The following is a 19590-nucleotide window of genomic DNA, read 5'->3' on the forward strand; positions in this document are numbered from 1 at the left end:
CGTGATTACAATGTGACCACTTCATTCATATTGTTCAATATCAGCCCCCACTTAGAAAAATTACTACACTAATCTTATTAAACCTAAAATACTCCATTCCTCAAAAAAAGGTTCAAAGGTACTATCACCACAAAAACCGGTACAACACATTCATATAAGAGTACTACTGAATTTGCTTTTAGCAGGTGACATTCACCCCAGCTCTAGACCCCCTCAGGTACTAAGATACACCACAAATAATAAATCAACCCTGCCCAAAACCTAAACACCTCTCCCAACAAAATAAGAAATAACAAAAACTCTATTCCATATGAAAATCAGAAGCATTGCAAACAAAATTCCAGAACTGCATGTCTGGATAAAATATCACTCCCCTTACATATTAGCAACAGGAAAAGCTTGGCTAAAATTAAATATTAGTAACACAGAAATACTCCTCCCTGACTTTAACATTATTAGAGCTGATAGATTAAACAAAAAAGCAGGACTAGTTGCAATAATGTACCACATTAGCATAAACCTGTCACCTTTCAAATCTCCCATATCCTTCTTCCTTGATGCCAAACTACTTCTAAGTAACCTAAAACTAAACATACACAAAACTGTATGCATGGTGGCCCTTTAAACTCTACCTGGAGACAATATCAGCACATTGGTAGACATCCTATCTGATGATGTACACACAGAAAACATTATACTAGGTGATGTTAACATCAACTAGTTAAGTCTCACCGCACCGCTGAGATAACATCTTCTAGTATAAATCTGTACAATTTTTCCCAGCTTATCTGATCCTGCCAGAATCAACCTGAAAATGGTGAAACTACCACTCTGGACTGGTTATTAACAAGTCACCCTAACAATCAATATAAGATCCTATGGTACATTAGCTAGCAAACTTAGTGACCACCTGCCCATATAACGCCACAAGAAAATGCTATACTTCTTCCAGAGAAAACACATTTAAATCCTCTCACAACATGAGCAACTTTGAATTACAACTGTTTAACACCTCACTACAATCTCACAACTAGAACATCTTAAATGTCTTGCAAAAAGATGATGCTGTTGCCTATTTAATAAGATATTTATGGAAATGCTAAACAGCATGGCCCCCATAGACTTAAAAGAGTGCAAAACAACCCTGCTCCTTGGCCCACTCCTACTAACAGGAAACTAATAAGGAATACAAATAAAGCCTGAAGGCATGGTTCAATAATAAAACAGAAAACAAACTTCAACAGTATAAATACTTACGAAATAAAGCCAAATGGCAGATCAAACTTAAGAAGAAACTTTATTACTCCAATTTGTTGAATAGGTGGTACAAAAATTCTAGATAGTTCAGGGACACCATTATCTAAAATGCTACATCCTGGATGAAATGGACACCCACACCCCAAACCCCACTGCTCCCTGGAAGAAACAACCAACACTTTTAATGATCACGTTATTTCTAGCATCACTAAACTAGTTCACAATGAAGCTCAAAACATGTCAACTTCCTCTAATAATCTGACCATCCCACTCAGTCTCACCTCCCAGATCTATTAATACTCACTCTTTCTCCTTTTACTAGTATGTATCATAACAATGAAGAAATACTTCAAACAAACTGAGTACACTTACTCCAGATGGAATTCCTAGTGATTTCTTAAATTTTCCTTTCCAGTATCCATTCTCGTAAATAGATCTGTTCAAGAATCGCATATCCCAGCCTTATGGAAAAAATCTCACATCATCCCACATCCAAGGGAGGTAACTCCAATGATATATCCAACTTTAGATAAATTGCTGTTCTCTCCCTTCATTCAAAAATCCTTATAAATGTATTCATAATCAATTAATGACTCATTTACAAATTAACAACCACATTAACTCCACACAACATGGCTTCAGACCAGGGCATAGCATTACCACAGCTCTCTTCAACTTCACCAACACTAGTAATCCTGCAGACACAAAGGCCAACTGGTTTATACCATGTTTCTGGATCTGTCTAAGGCCTTTTATACTGTTTCTCATGGCTTTCTTCTAAAACAACTGTCTTTACTTGCCTTATCAAACACTTCTACCAAGTGTCTCTCCAGCTACCTTTCCAATAGACTCCAGTCTGTTAAATGCATTAATTCTTACTCATCCTACATGCAAACTTACTGCACAAAAGCAGATGGGTAAGTGGAGGCAGCAAAAATTGTACTTTGTTCTGCAGCAAAGCAATATTAATAGATACTGAGGAAATTTAATATGAGTATAGTGTGTGAAAGAAGAGAAAGCGGGAATAGTCAAGTTCCTCAACAATATCTGTGGTGATCCATGGACTGCATCTTCAAAATACAGGCATGAAAAAGACACAAATGTTTAGATATGTATGTGTGTGTATTCCTCAAGGTTCTGTAGTGGGGCCACTGCTTTTCAAAATATTTACCACCAACCTACACTCTACCAAATGTCAGGCATCCTCATACAATATGCTGGTGACTCCACATTAATCTGTTCTGCTAGTCACATAATTACTCTACAAAACCTCACCCAAGAGTCATTTGCATCAGTTAAAAGCTGGCTCAATAACCCCCAGCTTCTACTCAATCCAAAAAAACAAAACTATTGCCATTCCTCCCAGAAGCTCTTACACACCGCAAACAAAATTTCTCAGTAACAATGTCTGATAACACCCCTATAGAAGTCATCCCCCATACCAACATACTAGGCAAGACAATTGATGATAGCCTGAAAGTTGACTTATGTGTGCAACAGGCTATCAAAAAAATTAGAGGCACTCTATAGAGCAAATAACTACTTAACTGATTTACCCACAAAACTCCTGGTCTCTACATTCCAACTCCCCACTTTACTACATGGCTCCCCAGTGCTGTTAACCTTCAAGCTTCCATCCAAAATAAGCTAAACCAGTGTTACAGTAAAATAGCAAACTTGGCCACTAACTCATCAAACAGAACAAATCACTGCTTAGCCCTAAAACAGCTTGACTGGCTTGAATTACCCAAGCAACTCACTCACACACATCTACTCCTGAACCACAAATTAATATACAAACCAGAACAAAGCAAAACCCTGCTAGACTTACTGCCCTGCTAGGCCACTTCAATCTGGAAACAAAATGCTCCTCACTACCTACAAACCACACCTGTCAGCAGGAACGTCTCTCTATTACAGCTATGTAGCCCATTCCTGGAACTCTATCCCCTCAGCCCTTAAACATATTAGCAACCTTTCCAGTTTCAAGACCAACCTAAAAATATATGTCTGACACCTTGTACATGCACAGCCCTCAAAACAGATGCATGACCACCTACTCACTATACCTTTCTCACTCTGTATCACTAACACCTCCATATTCACAATGGCCCAACATCAAAACAAGCACTGACTTTAATGGTATCATGCTTCCAATGTTTGCTCTTTTGCCTCTTCAAGAATCACTTAATACTACTTATTTTACTCTGTCATGTTTTCCATAACATCCTCACCTTTCTAACAATAATCACCTCTCTCTCCATAGCCTTAGTTTTCCTTCCTGCTTATTACTCCACGTCCCATTCTATTCCTCTGTATGTTTTTGCATCATTTTTCACCTCCATACATTATTAGAAATATAGTCAGTATTTTGAAGAACTATGCATTAGTTTGCTTGGCATAGGCTGTCCACTTCTGTAGTGTGTATTGCTACTTGCAATATATATTATATTCTTAATATTTCTGTAACTGTATGTAAATCTGTTTGTGTTTTTATCTGTTGTGGGGATTTTTCTCCCATTGTATATAATTAGTTATCAGGTTTCTCCCCCTTGTATACAATTACTCAGCTATGTTTTTGAATCTGTTGTGGAGCTTTTCTCCCTGGGCCTCTGCTGAAATTGGGCCATTGGCTCAGTCGGACTTTCCTTGTTATTAAATGACAAATAAATAAGTAAAATATAAGAGAGAATGTGTCAGTCTGGCTACTTGCTGCAGTTCTAGAGACAACCCATTCACAACTATGCAGACAAAAACAAACAGGTAAGTGGAGCCAGCAAAAACTGTAATGTGTTCTGCAACAAAGCCATAGGGATTTTAATATGGATATATTGTGTGAAAGAAGAGAAAGAGGGAATAGTCAAGTACCTCAACAATCTACAGTTACCCATGGACAGCAGCTTCAAAATACATGCATGAAAAAGACTCAGACATTTGGATATGTGTGTGTGTGTGTGTGTGTGTGTGTGTGTGTGTGTGTGTGTGTGTGTGTGTGTGTGTGTGTGTGTGTGTGTGTGTGTGCGTGTGTGTGTGTGTGTGTGTGTGTGTGTGTGTGTGTGTGTGTGTGTGTGTGTGTGTGTGTGTGTGTGTGTGTGTTGGCAGCTCACGGGCAATGTGACGATGCATTCTTAACAGACATGGTGCAGGAGGCACCGCATTGCCTTCAAAAGGTGGTAATGGAATATTTTTAGTGTATGGACATCTAGGACAGGGTGGAAACATGGTATTCTAATGACAACAGGAAGATGTAACTTGTTATTTTTCTGAGACAGAACTTACGCAATAGACTGAGAAAATTAACAGTATTGATATCCCAAGCAAGCTTTGTTTGTCATCATAGTCTGTGTTTTTCTGCAACCAATAAACGTGGAAAGGCAACAGTTGAGTAGACATAAGGAATCATTTAAAACTATTTGTTGTTGACTGTTTAGGCTAAATTTGTCATTTCTTAACTCCCATGAAATGCCATGCCATCTCACTTTTTCTGGTTTAAGTTGTAGGAAATGAAAGCTGCTCGGAGTATAACCCAACTCCACAGGGGCTTGTAAGCTTCTTTAACTATCTTATGGACCTTCTTTCTGGGATGGTGAGTCAAAGATTAATTTCTCAGTTTAATTTAAATTTAAATTTAAACTTATTTATTTGTTAACTAGGAAATTAACTGTTATACATTTTTTCTTAGACCTTTCTCAGCAGTGACCTTGATTACAGATAAGGGCAAAGGTGAATATACTATAGCTACAGAAAGAACATTTAGAAGAATAAGTCAACCAGCATGATTTTGAGAGGAAAACCTGAGCTGATATAGAAGAAATATGTAGATTCCTTGCAGGCTGTTGAGACAGACACCATAATAAACAAGACATCATGCTGCCCTCTCTGCACAGGAGCACATGCTTTTATGGGCAAAAGGAATTTTGGTCTTGTTAAATAACAGCCATGTGAATTCAGAGGGAATCAAACTACGGTCAGTACTGGTAGCTTTAATTGTAGCATAGACAGCTGATGTATACCAGATTCCCCCTGACAAAAGAGAGTAATACTTAGTGTAGTACTTAAGAAGCAAGTAATTTACATTCTTGCTTTGATCCTCATGCAGTGCTTAACTGATATTGGAGTTTTGGGCCATGAAGCTGGCACCATTTATTTGTCTTTGTCAGACTCGCCTGGAGGATATCTACATCTTTGGGAGATTCAGTGAATGCACGCAGCTTGCAGTCATCAGCAGATTTGGTTAGCCAAAGACACTCTACATTTGCCTTGACTTCAGAGAAGTATATTCAAAACAGGAGAGGTCCCAGTACTAAGCCTTTTGGGACACCACTAGCGATAGGCATGGAAGTGGATTCCTCTACCCTAACTTCATGTGAACTATTTGTTTGCTGTTGAGCTATGCATCGGGTGACATACGGATTTATGTCTAAATCTGTGAGTTTGTTTGTAATACCTGAGTGAGATATTGTGTGCTTTGGTCAAGTCAAGGTAGACAGTATGTACCATTTTACTCTTACCCATGGCTCTAGTGACTTTTTCCAAAGAAGTCCATCAAGTTTAGTAGGCATTACCTGCCCTTGACAAAACTGAACTGGAATGGGTCCAGTGTTTGAAGGTTTCTATGTCTGTTTATCAGGTCCATGATAATTCTTTCTCTGGCTTTGTATATAAGACTAGTCAAACTTATGGGTCTGCAGTTCCCTCAGTCTGTTTATAGTTCACCTTTGTGGGATGATGATTGCAGTCCTCCATTCCCTAGAGTCAAAGCCTGTCTGGGGGCTGTGGTTGAATACAGAGTCTAGTAGGTCTGATACATCATGTTTCAAGCTATTTAGGAGGCATACTGGGATATTATAAAGACCCACTGATGCAGTGATTTTTACTCTGGAGAGGGCAGTAAGAACCTCTTCTTTAGTGATAGTTGGGGGAGAAATTTTAGAGGGTATTTCCTGAGGCTAAACTGGGGGTGATGGGGATGAAATTGGAACTAAATTTATAGGCCAGCAAATTTGCTATATCCCTGGTTTGGTATAGGAAGTTCCACAAACTATTAGTTCAGCACACTGCTGAGTGTTCCTTTAAGGTTGTGTACATAACTGAAAGTACTTTATGGCCATCCTTAGCCTGGGAGGCTATTTTTGCCTCGAAGTTGGTTTTGGTGGACTTGATTAGTCCCATGTGCTGCTTGAGTATTTTGTCTTTTGGACATGCCCCTTCCCATTTTTGGACAGGATTTTCTTTCATTTGTTGTACAACCTATTTATATTGGGGGTCTGTTGTGGGAGTCTTGTTTTTGGAGTTTGTCCTAAGTTTATTTCAGTTGTGTACTGCTGTTTCTATAGTTATTTACATGCTTATACAGGGTTTCAGTAAACAGTTCCACATAGGCTACCATGTTCAATGAGTTTGGGGGGGCTTGGAATTTAGCTAGGCCATTGCTTAATAGGGGGTAGTTAGCCATGGAAAATTCTTAAAAGTTCTGGAGCTTGCTGGGATTTCAGTCTTTATACTGATTTTAAGGGTGGCTGCTTTGTGATCTTATCTGACCAGTGAGGATGTTACACAAAGTGGGAGGTGCAATGTTTCCTCATATTTGTGAGTACCAGTTCTAGGATATTTGGACCCTTAGTAGGTCTTCAGACTAGCTGTTCCAGGGTGTTCAGATTGACAAAATCCAGAATCTTTGGGTCTGCTTGTTAGTGGTTGTGTATGTATTCCAGTTTAAGGTGAGAAGGTTGAAATCACCCGCGAATATGGTGCTCAGCTGAAGTGAGAGAGACTCCACTACATTGAAGTATGTGTGTGGTTATCCTGGGTCATTTTACCTAAGGTTAGTTGGACATGGAGTAGCTCAAGCATTTCATATTGTTCGACCAATCTTGAGGCCAATCCACTTTTTATGTAGATTGATACAACTCCACCTCCTGTCCCTTCTTGTGCATAGCTGGTCTAAATTTGTGGAAGGCATTATAGCCTTGTACTGCCAGGGTGTCTTCCATGGATTTAAACCATGTCTCAGTAACAGCACAAATGTCAACACTCTCCAGGGTTAGGAGCATCTTGTTGAGGCTCCTACATTGAGTAGTACCATCTTTAGTTTATCTTTATTTATATATTTATTTGTTTGTTTATTTGTTTGCTTGTTTGTTTGTCATTTGTTAATCAGGTTAGTCCAACTGAGCCAAAGGCCCATTTTCAGTGGAGACCAGAGGAGAAAAGCTACAGAGTATGCAAAAAAAAAATTACATAAAATTCAGGATATTACAAGAATTAAAGCTTATAAAAATTCAAGATTGTACAAATAAAAGTACATACATCTAGACTGTACAAATACAAGAGTAAAAGTTACATAGAAAGTTTATATAAGATAAAATGTCATGGTAATAAAAAACAGAGAGATGTGAGTAAGTAACGGAAGATAAAATACCTAGAGAATACAGCTAAAAAAGTAAACATTCAAGATGACATTACATTGTATTATAGAAAACAATGTAGACAGGCAGACTAGCAAAGATGTTTTGCTATGTAAATAAATAGGAACACACCAAATCCACTGGATACACCACACAGAGGAATCCACAATGTAGAAAACTTCTTTAATGAAGAACTAACACTATGCTTCTTCAGGTGTAATAAAACATGAAATTGAGCAGCCTTTTATACAAAAGCTCTTGGTGCTCAAAACTGGCTAATCAGAACACTAATTGAATAATTATAGGTATCATTAACAAATTCAAAGATGTTAAACATAGACAAAAAGAGAATAAAAACATATGAAAGAGCATGAATAAAAACAGTTAACATAAAACAATTATGCTGTCACACCAAAAACAGCAACTTCTGGCTAAGCTGACGAGTGCAAGCCTGCTGAAAACTCGGAGTTGCTTATAAAACAAAGCAGCAAATGTCAGTGATCAAATACATAATATGGTCCATATTTCAAAAAGTTCACAAAATATGAGCATTAATAAAATACTTTAATAAAAATAAAATAGATAATATCAACAGAGTTCATCGTGAGCCCCTCATAGAGCAAATAATCAGAGCTAAACATCAGAGCTAATGCATCAAAAACACCAGATGATCATATTGTTGTATCAGTAAGGGCAAATGGTATTATCAAAACTCCTAGCAGAAATATCCCATGTAAAATATATTCAAGAAAGAAACAGGTGTAGTGTCATTAATGAATAGTGCAGAACATGCGGTTAATAAAATCAGCAAAAACATCTATAGAACCCAATGAAAATAGAAATAAAACCAGTCAAAACAACGAAAACTGGTCCGACAGTAAAAACATCCTATAACCAACAGCAACTGTCAAACAAAGAAGGACACACCTTCATCATAACCATCTGATCAAAACCAGGAAAACCAACAACCAGAACCAACTGAAAAATCAAATACTGAGTATTGATACATGAAAATATATAATAAAGCATCAGAGGATAATAAGATGTAGACACTCCACGGGATCTCACCATAGCATATAAATATAGCGACTGAAATATGGTGTGAATATATAATACAAATCCACCATAAAAAAGGCAACAAAGAGAGACACAATGATTACAAGGAAAATATATATAAAGGAATATATAAAATGGATATGTATACAAGACGAAACCAACTGCAAGTTAACTGCACACATAATATTGTCCAGTTATACAAAATACCAGAAGACTTATATAAACCAGCAGTATGTAATGACATGAACTGGGAAATGAAAAATCATAGATGTTATGGACACAATAAGGAGGACTTAGAAGTAAACTTACCTAAAGCCACTATGACATAGAATATGCTAATTAATAATTGGAACATGATGATGAGTTATTATAGGGTCAAAACATAGTCAAAATCATGCCGACATTAAACATAACTAACAGATAGGTATGTAAAATTACGGACAGACCTAAAACTGAACCCATGGGAAAGCACTAAACAATCTCAGAGAGTATAAGTGCAGAACCAAAGATGCTAAATAATAATGTATCAGACAAGGTAACCAATAAACTTATGCTTACTTTACTTGCCCCTTTTTTTATGTAAATAAATAAGAATACAATGAAGCAGTTGAAAGCTTCTCTTTGGGCTAATAGAATTTATTCAGTCAATTTACCTGGGAGAAAATGAGTTTAATGGTAAAGAGGGATGGATGGATTGTTGGGAGGGGGTAGATAGGGTCATGGCATGAGTTAGCAAGGTACATTTTGAGTTATTTTTTAAGCTGTTTGTGTATTTGATATTTCGAATATTAGGGGGATGTTTGTTCCAGACTTGGAACACTGGTCTTTTGTAAATTAGTTTGCCTATATTTTTATTGGGTTTGTAAATGTCAAGAAGTAGTTGATCTGAGCTGCAGAGAGTATGAGTAGGTGTATAGAGGGATATTAGAGAGGAGAGGGAAGGACATGATGAGGGTTTATTTATTAAGGAGGGAGTGATTTGTAGCTGGGATAAAAGCAGAAGCTGGGAGAATTCAAGCCACTGGAATTGTTTTAGAGCAAGGCAGTGGTGAGATCTCTGTGGGAGTTTAATGGTTTATACAGGATATTGGAAATATCCTGGCAGATCAATTCAGTGCAAACTTCACCCCTCTTTCACCCCCTAAATGGCTCATCTCAATACCGGAAGATTGCCAAATTCCGGTAATAACGGCCACACAGGTAAAAAACGCACTCTCCAAAGCCAAGAATACAGCATCCATAGGACCAGATGACATCCTGGCTTGTGTATTACATGAACTACAAAATGAACTGGCACCTCACCTAAGTGTCATGTTTAATCATAGCCTCACCTCAGGCTTTGTGCCCACTGGGTGGCGCACAGCTACAGTAAACCCACTCCATAAGGGGGGATCCACCTTGTATCCTGGGAACTACTGCCCCATCAGTCTGATGAGCCTGATCTGCAAGGCCATGGAACGTATTATCATTGAACTTATAAACAAAGACATTGGCAACCTTCGAACACTGGACCCCATGCAGTTTGGGTTCATGAAGAACCGATCTTGTCTCCTGAACCTGATTGACTTCTTCGAATCAGTCTCCAGAGCTGTGGATGAGGGTAAGGCAGTCCACACAGCCTATCTGGACCTCGCCAAGGCCTTTGATACCATCCTCCACTCTGGAATCATAGATAGACTTACTAAGCTGGGCATTAATCCCTACGTCACTTGATGGGTTGCCAACTGGCTTACTGACAGAACCCACACTGTAAAAGTAGCTGACTCCAAATCCAGCTCCAGACAAGTGACAAGTGGAGTACCTCAGGGTTCAGTCCTGGGACCACTCTTGTTTGGCATCTACTTCTCTGAAGTACAGGCCAACACTAAAGGACTCTGGCTAACAAAGTTAGCAGATGCCTGCAAACTGGGAGCCATTACTGAATCCCCAAATGATGTGGATACTCTACAAAAGGGCCTTACAGAAACAGATGCTTGGTGCCAGAGCCATGGGCTCAAGCTCAATGCCAAGAAATGTATAGTTATTCCCTTTGGGAAAAAACATGTACCCATAAATTACCACATAGGTGGCAGTACACTAAACACCGAAAGTGTGATAAGAGACTTAGATACACAGGTGGACAGTGGTCTCACCTTCGATGACCACATCACCACAACAGTCAGGAAATCCTTCTTTGTGGCACACCTCATCACTAAGGGCTTTTCATCCAGAAAAAAGGAGGTCATTGTCCCACTGTACTTATCCCTCATTAGACCCATTATAGAATACAGTGCCCCATTTGTTATGTACCTCTCAAGACATCTGCAACAACTGAAAAGGCCACAGAAATACCTCACTAAAAGAATCACAGGCCTAAAGCAGATGCCCTACGCTGATCGCCTTAAAAAACTCCAGCTATACTTTGTCGCATATGGTCTACTCAGAGGCAATCTCTGCTTAACATACAAGGCCATGTCAAACCCAGAGCTGTTGGACATGCTACACTTAAAGAAATCCCAATCCTTCAGAGCCACATGCTCCAGGGATCTAAACCTTGTCATCACAATAAACAAAACATGCTGGAGGGATAGGTTCCTGACCCAGAGACTCCCTAGACTCTCGAATAGACTGCCCATACATGTCAAGCAGAGCACCTCTTTGGCCTTCTTCAAAAGGAACCTTGACGATTGGATGGGAGAAAGGAAATTCATCCCAGGATCATGTCAGTCGCCCTGCTAGACAGGAGTCCAGGGAAGTAAATATTGTGGGAAGAAATAGCCAGGGAATTGTTATGACTAGGCTTGTATAGGCCCTAGGGCCAATAGCCTAGTACCAACCTATGAACCTATACGTTTGTTCAAGTTTAGTTATTAAGGTAGATTGTAGATGTGTAAGTATAGGAGAGGCATACAGAAGGCAATGAAGAAGGAATACCTGTACCAGAGCAGGTTTGGAGTCAGTGGACATGACTTTTTTATTTCTATAGAGTAGATCTAATTTTTGATCTGTCTTTTTTATACTTTGCTGAATATGGAGATCAAATTTTAATTGGTCATCAATAATGATATTTAATAACAGTGTTGTCAAGAGATGAGATGATAAAGGTGGTTTTATGATGGGAGTGAGATTTAGGAAGGAAAAGAAGTTTGTTTTTTTCGGGTTAAGGATGAGTTGATTATCAGTTAGCCACTGTTCGATTGAGCAATAGTATGAGGGTGAGTGATGTTATTAGAGACAGAGAGATAAAATTAGAATCATCAGCATATTGCATAAGGGAAGAGGTACTGCAGGATGAATGGAGGTTGTTAGTAAAGATATTGAAAAGAAGAGGTCCTAGAACAGCCTTAAGGGACTCCTGTCTGGATAGGTAAAAAAGGGGAGTAGGTGGTTTGCCCCCTACCTAACTGTAGCCTATTAGTAAGATAGCTATAGAACCAGAGAATAGTGGATGTGGAGAGGTTGGGATTAGATAGTTTACCTAAAAAATGTAGCTCCCACTATTAAGGTTGCAGCAAGTAAAAATAGCAATAAAAGAAAAAAAATCAATCAAGATACACCTCCACAGCTCAAATGAAATGTAGACATAAAATCAACTTTTAATATGATGCTAAGACCATTGAGGCAGACAAAATCCAAATAAAATAAACATAGAACGCAAAGTCCCAACTCTGTAACTCAATAAGCGCTTTCGGTTTAAAACCTTCCTCAGATCGTAATAAAAAAACGGGACTCCATTTCCTTTTTAAAAAATAGTTAGTCCAGTTAGCACAAAGATAAAAGACAGCGACCTTCTTTCCATTCATGAATAGAACCACCAATCACATGATTGGAATTTAGCACTCCTTCTGACTTAACAAATGGTCAGCCTTCTGGCTTTCAATATAGGTTTCAGCGGAACTACACCATTTAGACCAGGCGGACGATCTGCCCTTAGATTTATAATCCATTTAGTTTCACAAATTTCAGTTCGATTAGAAATATCCCCTTGTTTTACTCCTTCATAAAGCTGCTCAATGGCCTTAAAACTAAAAGAGTGATCGGGATGCTTTATAATGTGCAAAGCCAATGCATTGTGTATATCACCTTTACGTATATCGCACATATGCCTTAACATTCTTTTTTTAAAGATCTGATTAGTCTTACCTACATAAAATGAGGTACAGACTGTACAAGTTGCTAAGTAGACTAAATTCTTGGTGTTGCAAGTGGCTTTGCAACTAAAAGAATATTCATAGTTTGTGTTCAGATGTCTAAAAGTGTTGCTACTGTCAATATATTCACAGGCTGAACAATTACCACATTTAAATGTGCCTTTGCGTCCACTCAGTACCTGCTTGGAGAAATCATCTTTAGTGCATAAGAGTCTTTTAATATTCTTCTTATTCTTATATCCGAAACATGGTTCCGTTCCTACAATTTCATGTAACTTTGAATCCTGCATTAAAATTGGCCAATACTTCATTATGATATCCTTTACTTGTTTATTGTCTGTACTATAAGTAATCATTAGTCTCAGTTTTTCTGGTTTTGGATCTTGGGCACTTCATAATCTCATTTCGGTTTCATTAGAGGAAAGACTGGTATCCTACTTAGAATAGCCACTTAGTTGCAATCGCTTTTGCAAGTTACTAATTTCTTGCTGGCTGATTTCTTCTTGGGTACACCTTTTAGAAATTCTCATGGCTTCATTGCACATGACATTCTTGGTAATATGCCTAGGATGCATACTACTTTTGTGAAGATAGTTATTCTTCCAGGTGGATTTTCTATACAAGGTGGTATCAACTCCACCTCCTTCTTTAAGAATAACATTGATATCCAAGAAACTAACACTATTACGTGACCAGCAGCTAATTAGTTTCTAAAAAGTTGTAGTTCCATTTAGGAATTCCAGAAACTGTGTGAATTGTTCCTCTTCCTCATTCCATAACAGGAACAGGTCATCCACAAAACGACCATAGAATAGAACATGCTCATGCCATGGATTACTGATACTTAGAATATTCTTCTTCTCCCATTCAGATAGAACAATATTGGAATAACTGTTAGTGCAGTGGGTGCCTATTGCTACCCCCCAACGCTGTCAGTAAATAGATGGTCCACATGTAAAGAAGTTTGTATTGAGAGCCATCTCTAAGACTGCACATATCAGGTTAATATCTTTAGTACATTTGTAGTAGATAGTTTGATAGCTTAGAGAAACAATATCAAAAGCTTTTGAGTGGTCTAGGAATAGACATGATACTAGTTGATTTTTGTCTCTAGCCTCAGAAACAGTATGAGTAAAAGAAGGGCAGTGGAAGTACTATGATTTGCCCTACAGCCATGTTGAGTTGGGATCAGAAGGTTTTTCTGAAGTAGGTATTTGAGCAGCTGATTGTGTATAGATTTTTCGAGGATTTTAGAGAGAGGTGAGAGAATGGCTATGGGTTTAAAATCAGAAGGATCGGAGGAATTACCTCCTTTGTGCAGTAGGATTTCCAGATATCAAATAATAGATTCTTGAATTGATCTGTTTACAACTACAGAGATAGGGTAAGCTCTGCAAATTTAAGAAATCAGAGAAGTAGGTTATTAGAAGAGATGGATAATGGTTTTTAGTTTAAGCAAAAGAGATTTTATATAAGCAGTGGAGACTGGCTTAAAGGAGAAAGGGTTGGTAGTGGTAAACATGAAAGAGGTAGGTGGAGGATTTTTGATTTGGTCAATGTGGGCAGATTCAATAAAGTAAGAGTTAAGTAGTGTTACAGTTTCTCAAAGTGTCTTATTAGGGTATGGGTTGGGGGGTAGTAGGTTGTCCAGGGTGAATGATTTTATTAATGGTGTTCCAGAAATATTTTGGGGGTTAGAGTAGTGAGTGGATTGGGCATCGTAGTATAATTTTTCTTATCTTTATTGGTTTGCTTTTTGGTGTGGTTTCTAAGTTCTTTGTATTTTTGCAGTAGCGTAATGGATTTCATTTTTAGCCATTCTTTCCAAATGCTAGCTCTATTTTTCAAAAGGGAGTGAGTGTTTTTAGAGAGCCAGCGAGCATGGTTAGAGTTTATCCTAATTTTGAATGGTGGTGCAAGGGAATTAAGTATTTCAAGGAAGGTATGATTCAATTCCAGAACTGTGTCATTGAGGGGAAGATGGAGGATGGACCAGTTAACTAGAGAGAGTCTATTATTAAAGGTTTCAGCATCAAAGCAGAACAAGTTGAGGCATTCTCTGTACAGGTGGGACTTAGGAATTTGAAGAGAGTGTCTTTACACATAGATAGGGATGTGGTCATGTAAGGAGTCAGAAAGGATGTCAGGGTTATTGTAAAGTTTTAGATCAGAAATTAGGGTCCAATTCAAAATGGATCTATTATTGTTGATTTTGTTTAAGCGGGTGGATGTATAATCAGTTGATTGAAGCCAGGGAGGTTAATACTAAGATTTGGAGAGTTGGTTGATATATGTTTCCAATCAATGTTGACATCTCCTAGGATAATTGTCTTGTAAGGTATATGTAGTGAGATCCATGACAGGACAGGTTCAAGGATGGTTATGTTACTTCTGGGTGGAATAAAAATTGTTGCTATGGCAAAGTTTTTGGGGAGGGTTAAATGACAATTAAGAATAAGTAATTCAGCTGGGTGAAAGTCTGGAAGAGGTATAGGTAGGGGGATAAGTTGAGTAGCTAGCAGTACAGGATTGCCACTCCTCCTCCTTTTTTTGGAGAGTCTGTCATGATGGTAAATATTATAGCAGGAAGGTAAGGTTTCAGTGTGTTAGAGATGTGAGGTTTGAGCCATGTTTCAGACAGAGTTAAGATATGTGGAGAGCAGTGGGCTATCCAAGAATGTAGATCAGTAATTTGATTAAGTAGACTTTGTATGTTTAATGAGTAGATAGTAAGGTGTTTGTTAGTAGAGGGGGAATGGGGAGGTTGATGTAAGATGGTGAAGGGATAGTGGAAAGGTGTGGAGAGGTACGTGGGCCAGGATTGGGGTGGAAGTCCCCCTCTAGAAGAAGAGCTTTAGTGAATAGAGTGGGTTTAGAGAGGTAGAAGTAAATTGTAAAGGATTTGTACTTAAGTTTAGGAGAGGTAGGAGTGAGAGTAGACAATTTGATCTTGTGAAGTTGTATGTAGTAGATGTTATACAAAGAGGGAAAGATTAAGAAGGGTAGAGGAGGATCTTTATGGGTTATTGCATGTGTAAGTATTGGGGATGGTTGAAGAGTATTGAGCTGTATGTGATATAAAGTTAAGAATGTAAGATAGAAGAGTAGGGAGGTTATAAGGAAGAGCTGGAGTATAATATGGGAGGGCTTGAATAAAAGTTAGTAGAAGTTGTAATTAGGTATAAGAAGTAATGTGAAAGAGGTAGTTAGGGAACAAAAAAAGGAAAGAAAGGAGTGAAAGGGAGTAATTAAGCTAGTTAAGACTAATAAGTTGTGTATGAGATTAAAAGAGGGGCAGGAGGAGACATTAGTGATGTGTATGGAGGATAGTGATATGAGATAGGGAGGGGTCAGAGTTGGGTGAAGAAAATTGTAATTGGTTGATTGGGTATCGTAGAAAGGTCTGTTTCAATATGGTTGGAGTATAAATGTAGAGTAAGTGGGGGTGGTTGGGAAAGGGGGTAGGGTAGGGGACAGGAGTGAGCCCGAGCGGAGCGAGGGTGAACGGAGTGGTTTGAACCAGTCCAGAGAGACGACCTCAACAACAGGATCAATCATAAACCATGCAAATTGTGGTGAAAAGGAGTATGTGAGTGCTAGTAAAACCTATAAGAACGAGTCAATTACCCATTTTATTTAAATGGGAAATGCCTGATAAAAGAACGTGTCATGTTCATTACTTGTGCAAATAAACAATAGCAATTTTAGAGAAATGCTTAATGCTAAATATTTCTTCAACTTTTCAACCATATAATACAAGAGATAAAAAAAATAGGTTTGAAAGTAGAAGGTGAGGGGAATGCAGTCCCAGTGATATATGCATGTCTCTCTACAGACAACCCAAGGATGATGCACTCTTAAAAAGAGAACAAAAAAAGGACAAAAAATATGAGTCTTTGTGTAGACTTGGGAGGATAGGACATACTTTCAGCAAGTATGAATGCCATCCTGGAATGTAAGATTGATGTAATCTGGGTTTGCTGTGATATCTGGGTTAGTTGTACTGAGGTTTGCCAGCCAGGTAGGATAACAGTCCGGGTATGAATAGAGCGAGCTTAATCAGGAACACAGGAGAGCAAGGGCTAGTCATTCAAGGGAACAGATACTAGACAGACCAAACAGAAGAAAAAGAAATAAAAAAAGCTAGCAGCAATTCAGCAACCAGAGCAGAACTTATCCTACTAAGGTATTATTATATCAACATAAAAACTGTCACAATGCAGTCCCATTAATAATACAGGTGTTAAAAGATAATGCAGCATCATTAAACAAGTTTCTAATCAACTAGTAACACATACATAGTAACTTCTTACATTGCAGTGAATTATTAAAGTAGCCACATCAAAAAATCAAAAATAGAATGAACCTAAGCGGAAACGTAGAGCGTCTAAGTAATGCATTGTGCCAATAACATAAAAACTACAACAGCATTAGATTTAAAATTAGTGTAACTGTCAAGAAGAGAACCATTAAGTTATGTTGCAACCATGCAGCTTACATAACAAATTATTTAACCAGAAGCTATAAAAACTTATAAGAACATTAACCAAGAAAACAAGAAAGTTTCTATACTAATACTCCACCCATAACCCACACAACAGCTAAGTTTAAGGTGCAAGGTATCAAATGATGGTATATGCAAAAAATCCCACTTAATGATATGGATACTCAGTTAAACTAGATATACAGTCATATATTTAATATAGAAGCAAATAATCCTTTAGTTGGATCACTAAAATCGGTATGAATAATCTGACAACCTTGGTATAGAAAATAATAAAGAGTAAATACAACAGAATGAAACAGAAGACATGCACACTACACAAGGAATGAGAGCAGGGCTTGAAGCTGTCAAATAGTAAAAATTCAAAAATGGTGCCTTCTGGACAACCTATACTAATAATTTTCCAGGGAGAGGTCTGATGGAGAGTGGGCCAATACTGAATAACCTGTGAATGGGAATATGAAGTCTATCAACATGTAATGTGAACCAGTCCAGAGAGACGACTGAAACAACAAAATCAATCAGAAACCATGCAAATTGTGGTGAAAAGGAGCATGTGAGTACTATTAAAACTGATAAGAACCAGTCAAGTATCCCTTTTATTTAAATGGGAAATGCCTGATAAAAGAAAGTGTTGTGTTCCCTACTCGAACAAATAAATAATAGCAATTACAGAGTGATGTTTAATGTTAAATATTTCTTCAACTTTTCAACCGTATAATAGAAGAGGTGTTGAATTTACTATGTTGAAAGGTTTATCAGATTGTCATTGTCTAAATGTCTAAAAAAGACACTATACAGGTAGGTAATGATTTGGCCAGTAACCAACACCCGAGTGAGGACAGGTGCAGACCATTCCTGGGAAAGCAGCATGGTCCATAGATCATGTCCTCCCAAGCTGACAATATTGGACCCCCGTAGAATGACAGCATTCAGTAAACCATTTGTTAAAGTCAATCGTCTTCTGTTTCTATTATGGTGTAATTCTTGGAGAAGGCAGAATGCTGCTCAGTGCAAGGCTTATAGCTGCCTGGGCACATAATCTGAAAGTTCTATCATGTCTCTCTTCATATAGTCCAGGGGCGTATGTCTCAGGTCATTATCCCACAAGGACTATGACAGAGTCATACTGGTACTTGTGGTTCATTATCATGAGTACATGTGTGCTCTCGTGGATATTTGCCCCCGACAGAAACTGACCCTATCTGTCTCCTTTCTCAGTCTGGTGGGGGGGGGGGCATCAGAGTGTCTCACAATACAGTCTCCAATGACAAAAATAGTGGGTTGTGCGGTAGTTTGCCTCAAGGGCTTAGAGATTGAAACATTGGAGATGTGGTTGAATGTGGCCTTATAAGTGTTGTCTTTTTAGAGCATTTGGGAGGATGCTGACGACAGTGTATGGGAGGCCGTTGAGATTTGGGTAAATTGCATTTAAGACCATGTCCATCACTCAGTATGTTAATAAGTCAAGACCATCCCCATCACTCACAAAGCCATACCCATCACTCGGTATGTTAATAATGAGACAAGAACATGCTGATCACTCAGTACATTAATAATGAGTTAAGACCATGCCCATCACTCAGTATATTAATAATTCAAGACCATGCCCATCACTCATAACACCATGCCCATCACTCAGTACGTTAATAATGAGTCAAGACCCCATGCTTATCACTCACAAGACCATGCCAATCACTCAGTATGTTAATAATGAGCCAAGACCAAGTCCATCACTCACAAGACCATGTCCATCATTCAGTATGTTAATAAGTTAAGACCAAGCCCATCACTCACGAGACCATGCGCTTCACTCAATACGTTAATAATGAGTTAAGACCATGCCCATCATTCAGTATGTTAATAAGTGAAGACCATGCCCATCACTCACAAGGCCACACCCATCACTCAGTATGTTAATAAGCCAAGACCATGTCCATCACTCACAATACCATGCTCACTCAGTATGTTAATAATGAGTCAAGATCATGTCCATCACTCAGTATGTTAATAAGTCAAGACCATGCCCATCACTCACAAGGCCACACCCATCACTCAGTATGTTAATAATGAGTCAAGACCATGCCCATCACTCAGTATGTTAATAATGAGTCAAGACAAAGTCCATCACTTAGTATGTTAATAAGTCAAGACCATGCCCATCACTCACAAGACCATGTCCATCACTCAGTATGTTAACAAGGAGACAAGCCCATGTCCATCACTCACAAGACCA

At 38.4% G+C, this 19590-nt stretch overlaps 1 protein-coding gene across 1 annotated transcript in view; it reads left to right on the plus strand.

Annotated features, from left to right (window-relative positions):
* The window catches only part of TMC4 (transmembrane channel like 4), a 666263-nt gene that overhangs the window by 205137 nt on the left and 441536 nt on the right, over positions 1-19590 (plus strand). Inside the window, exon 6 of the mRNA XM_044087548.1 lies at positions 4752-4843. Within this exon, the coding sequence (XP_043943483.1) occupies positions 4752-4843 (92 nt within the window). The remainder of the gene's footprint in view (positions 1-4751; positions 4844-19590) is intronic.

This window comes from Protopterus annectens, chromosome 1.part1 (assembly GCF_019279795.1).
Source record: "Protopterus annectens isolate FY-2018-M chromosome 1.part1, PAN1.0, whole genome shotgun sequence".
Taxonomy (NCBI): Eukaryota; Metazoa; Chordata; order Ceratodontiformes; family Protopteridae; genus Protopterus; species Protopterus annectens.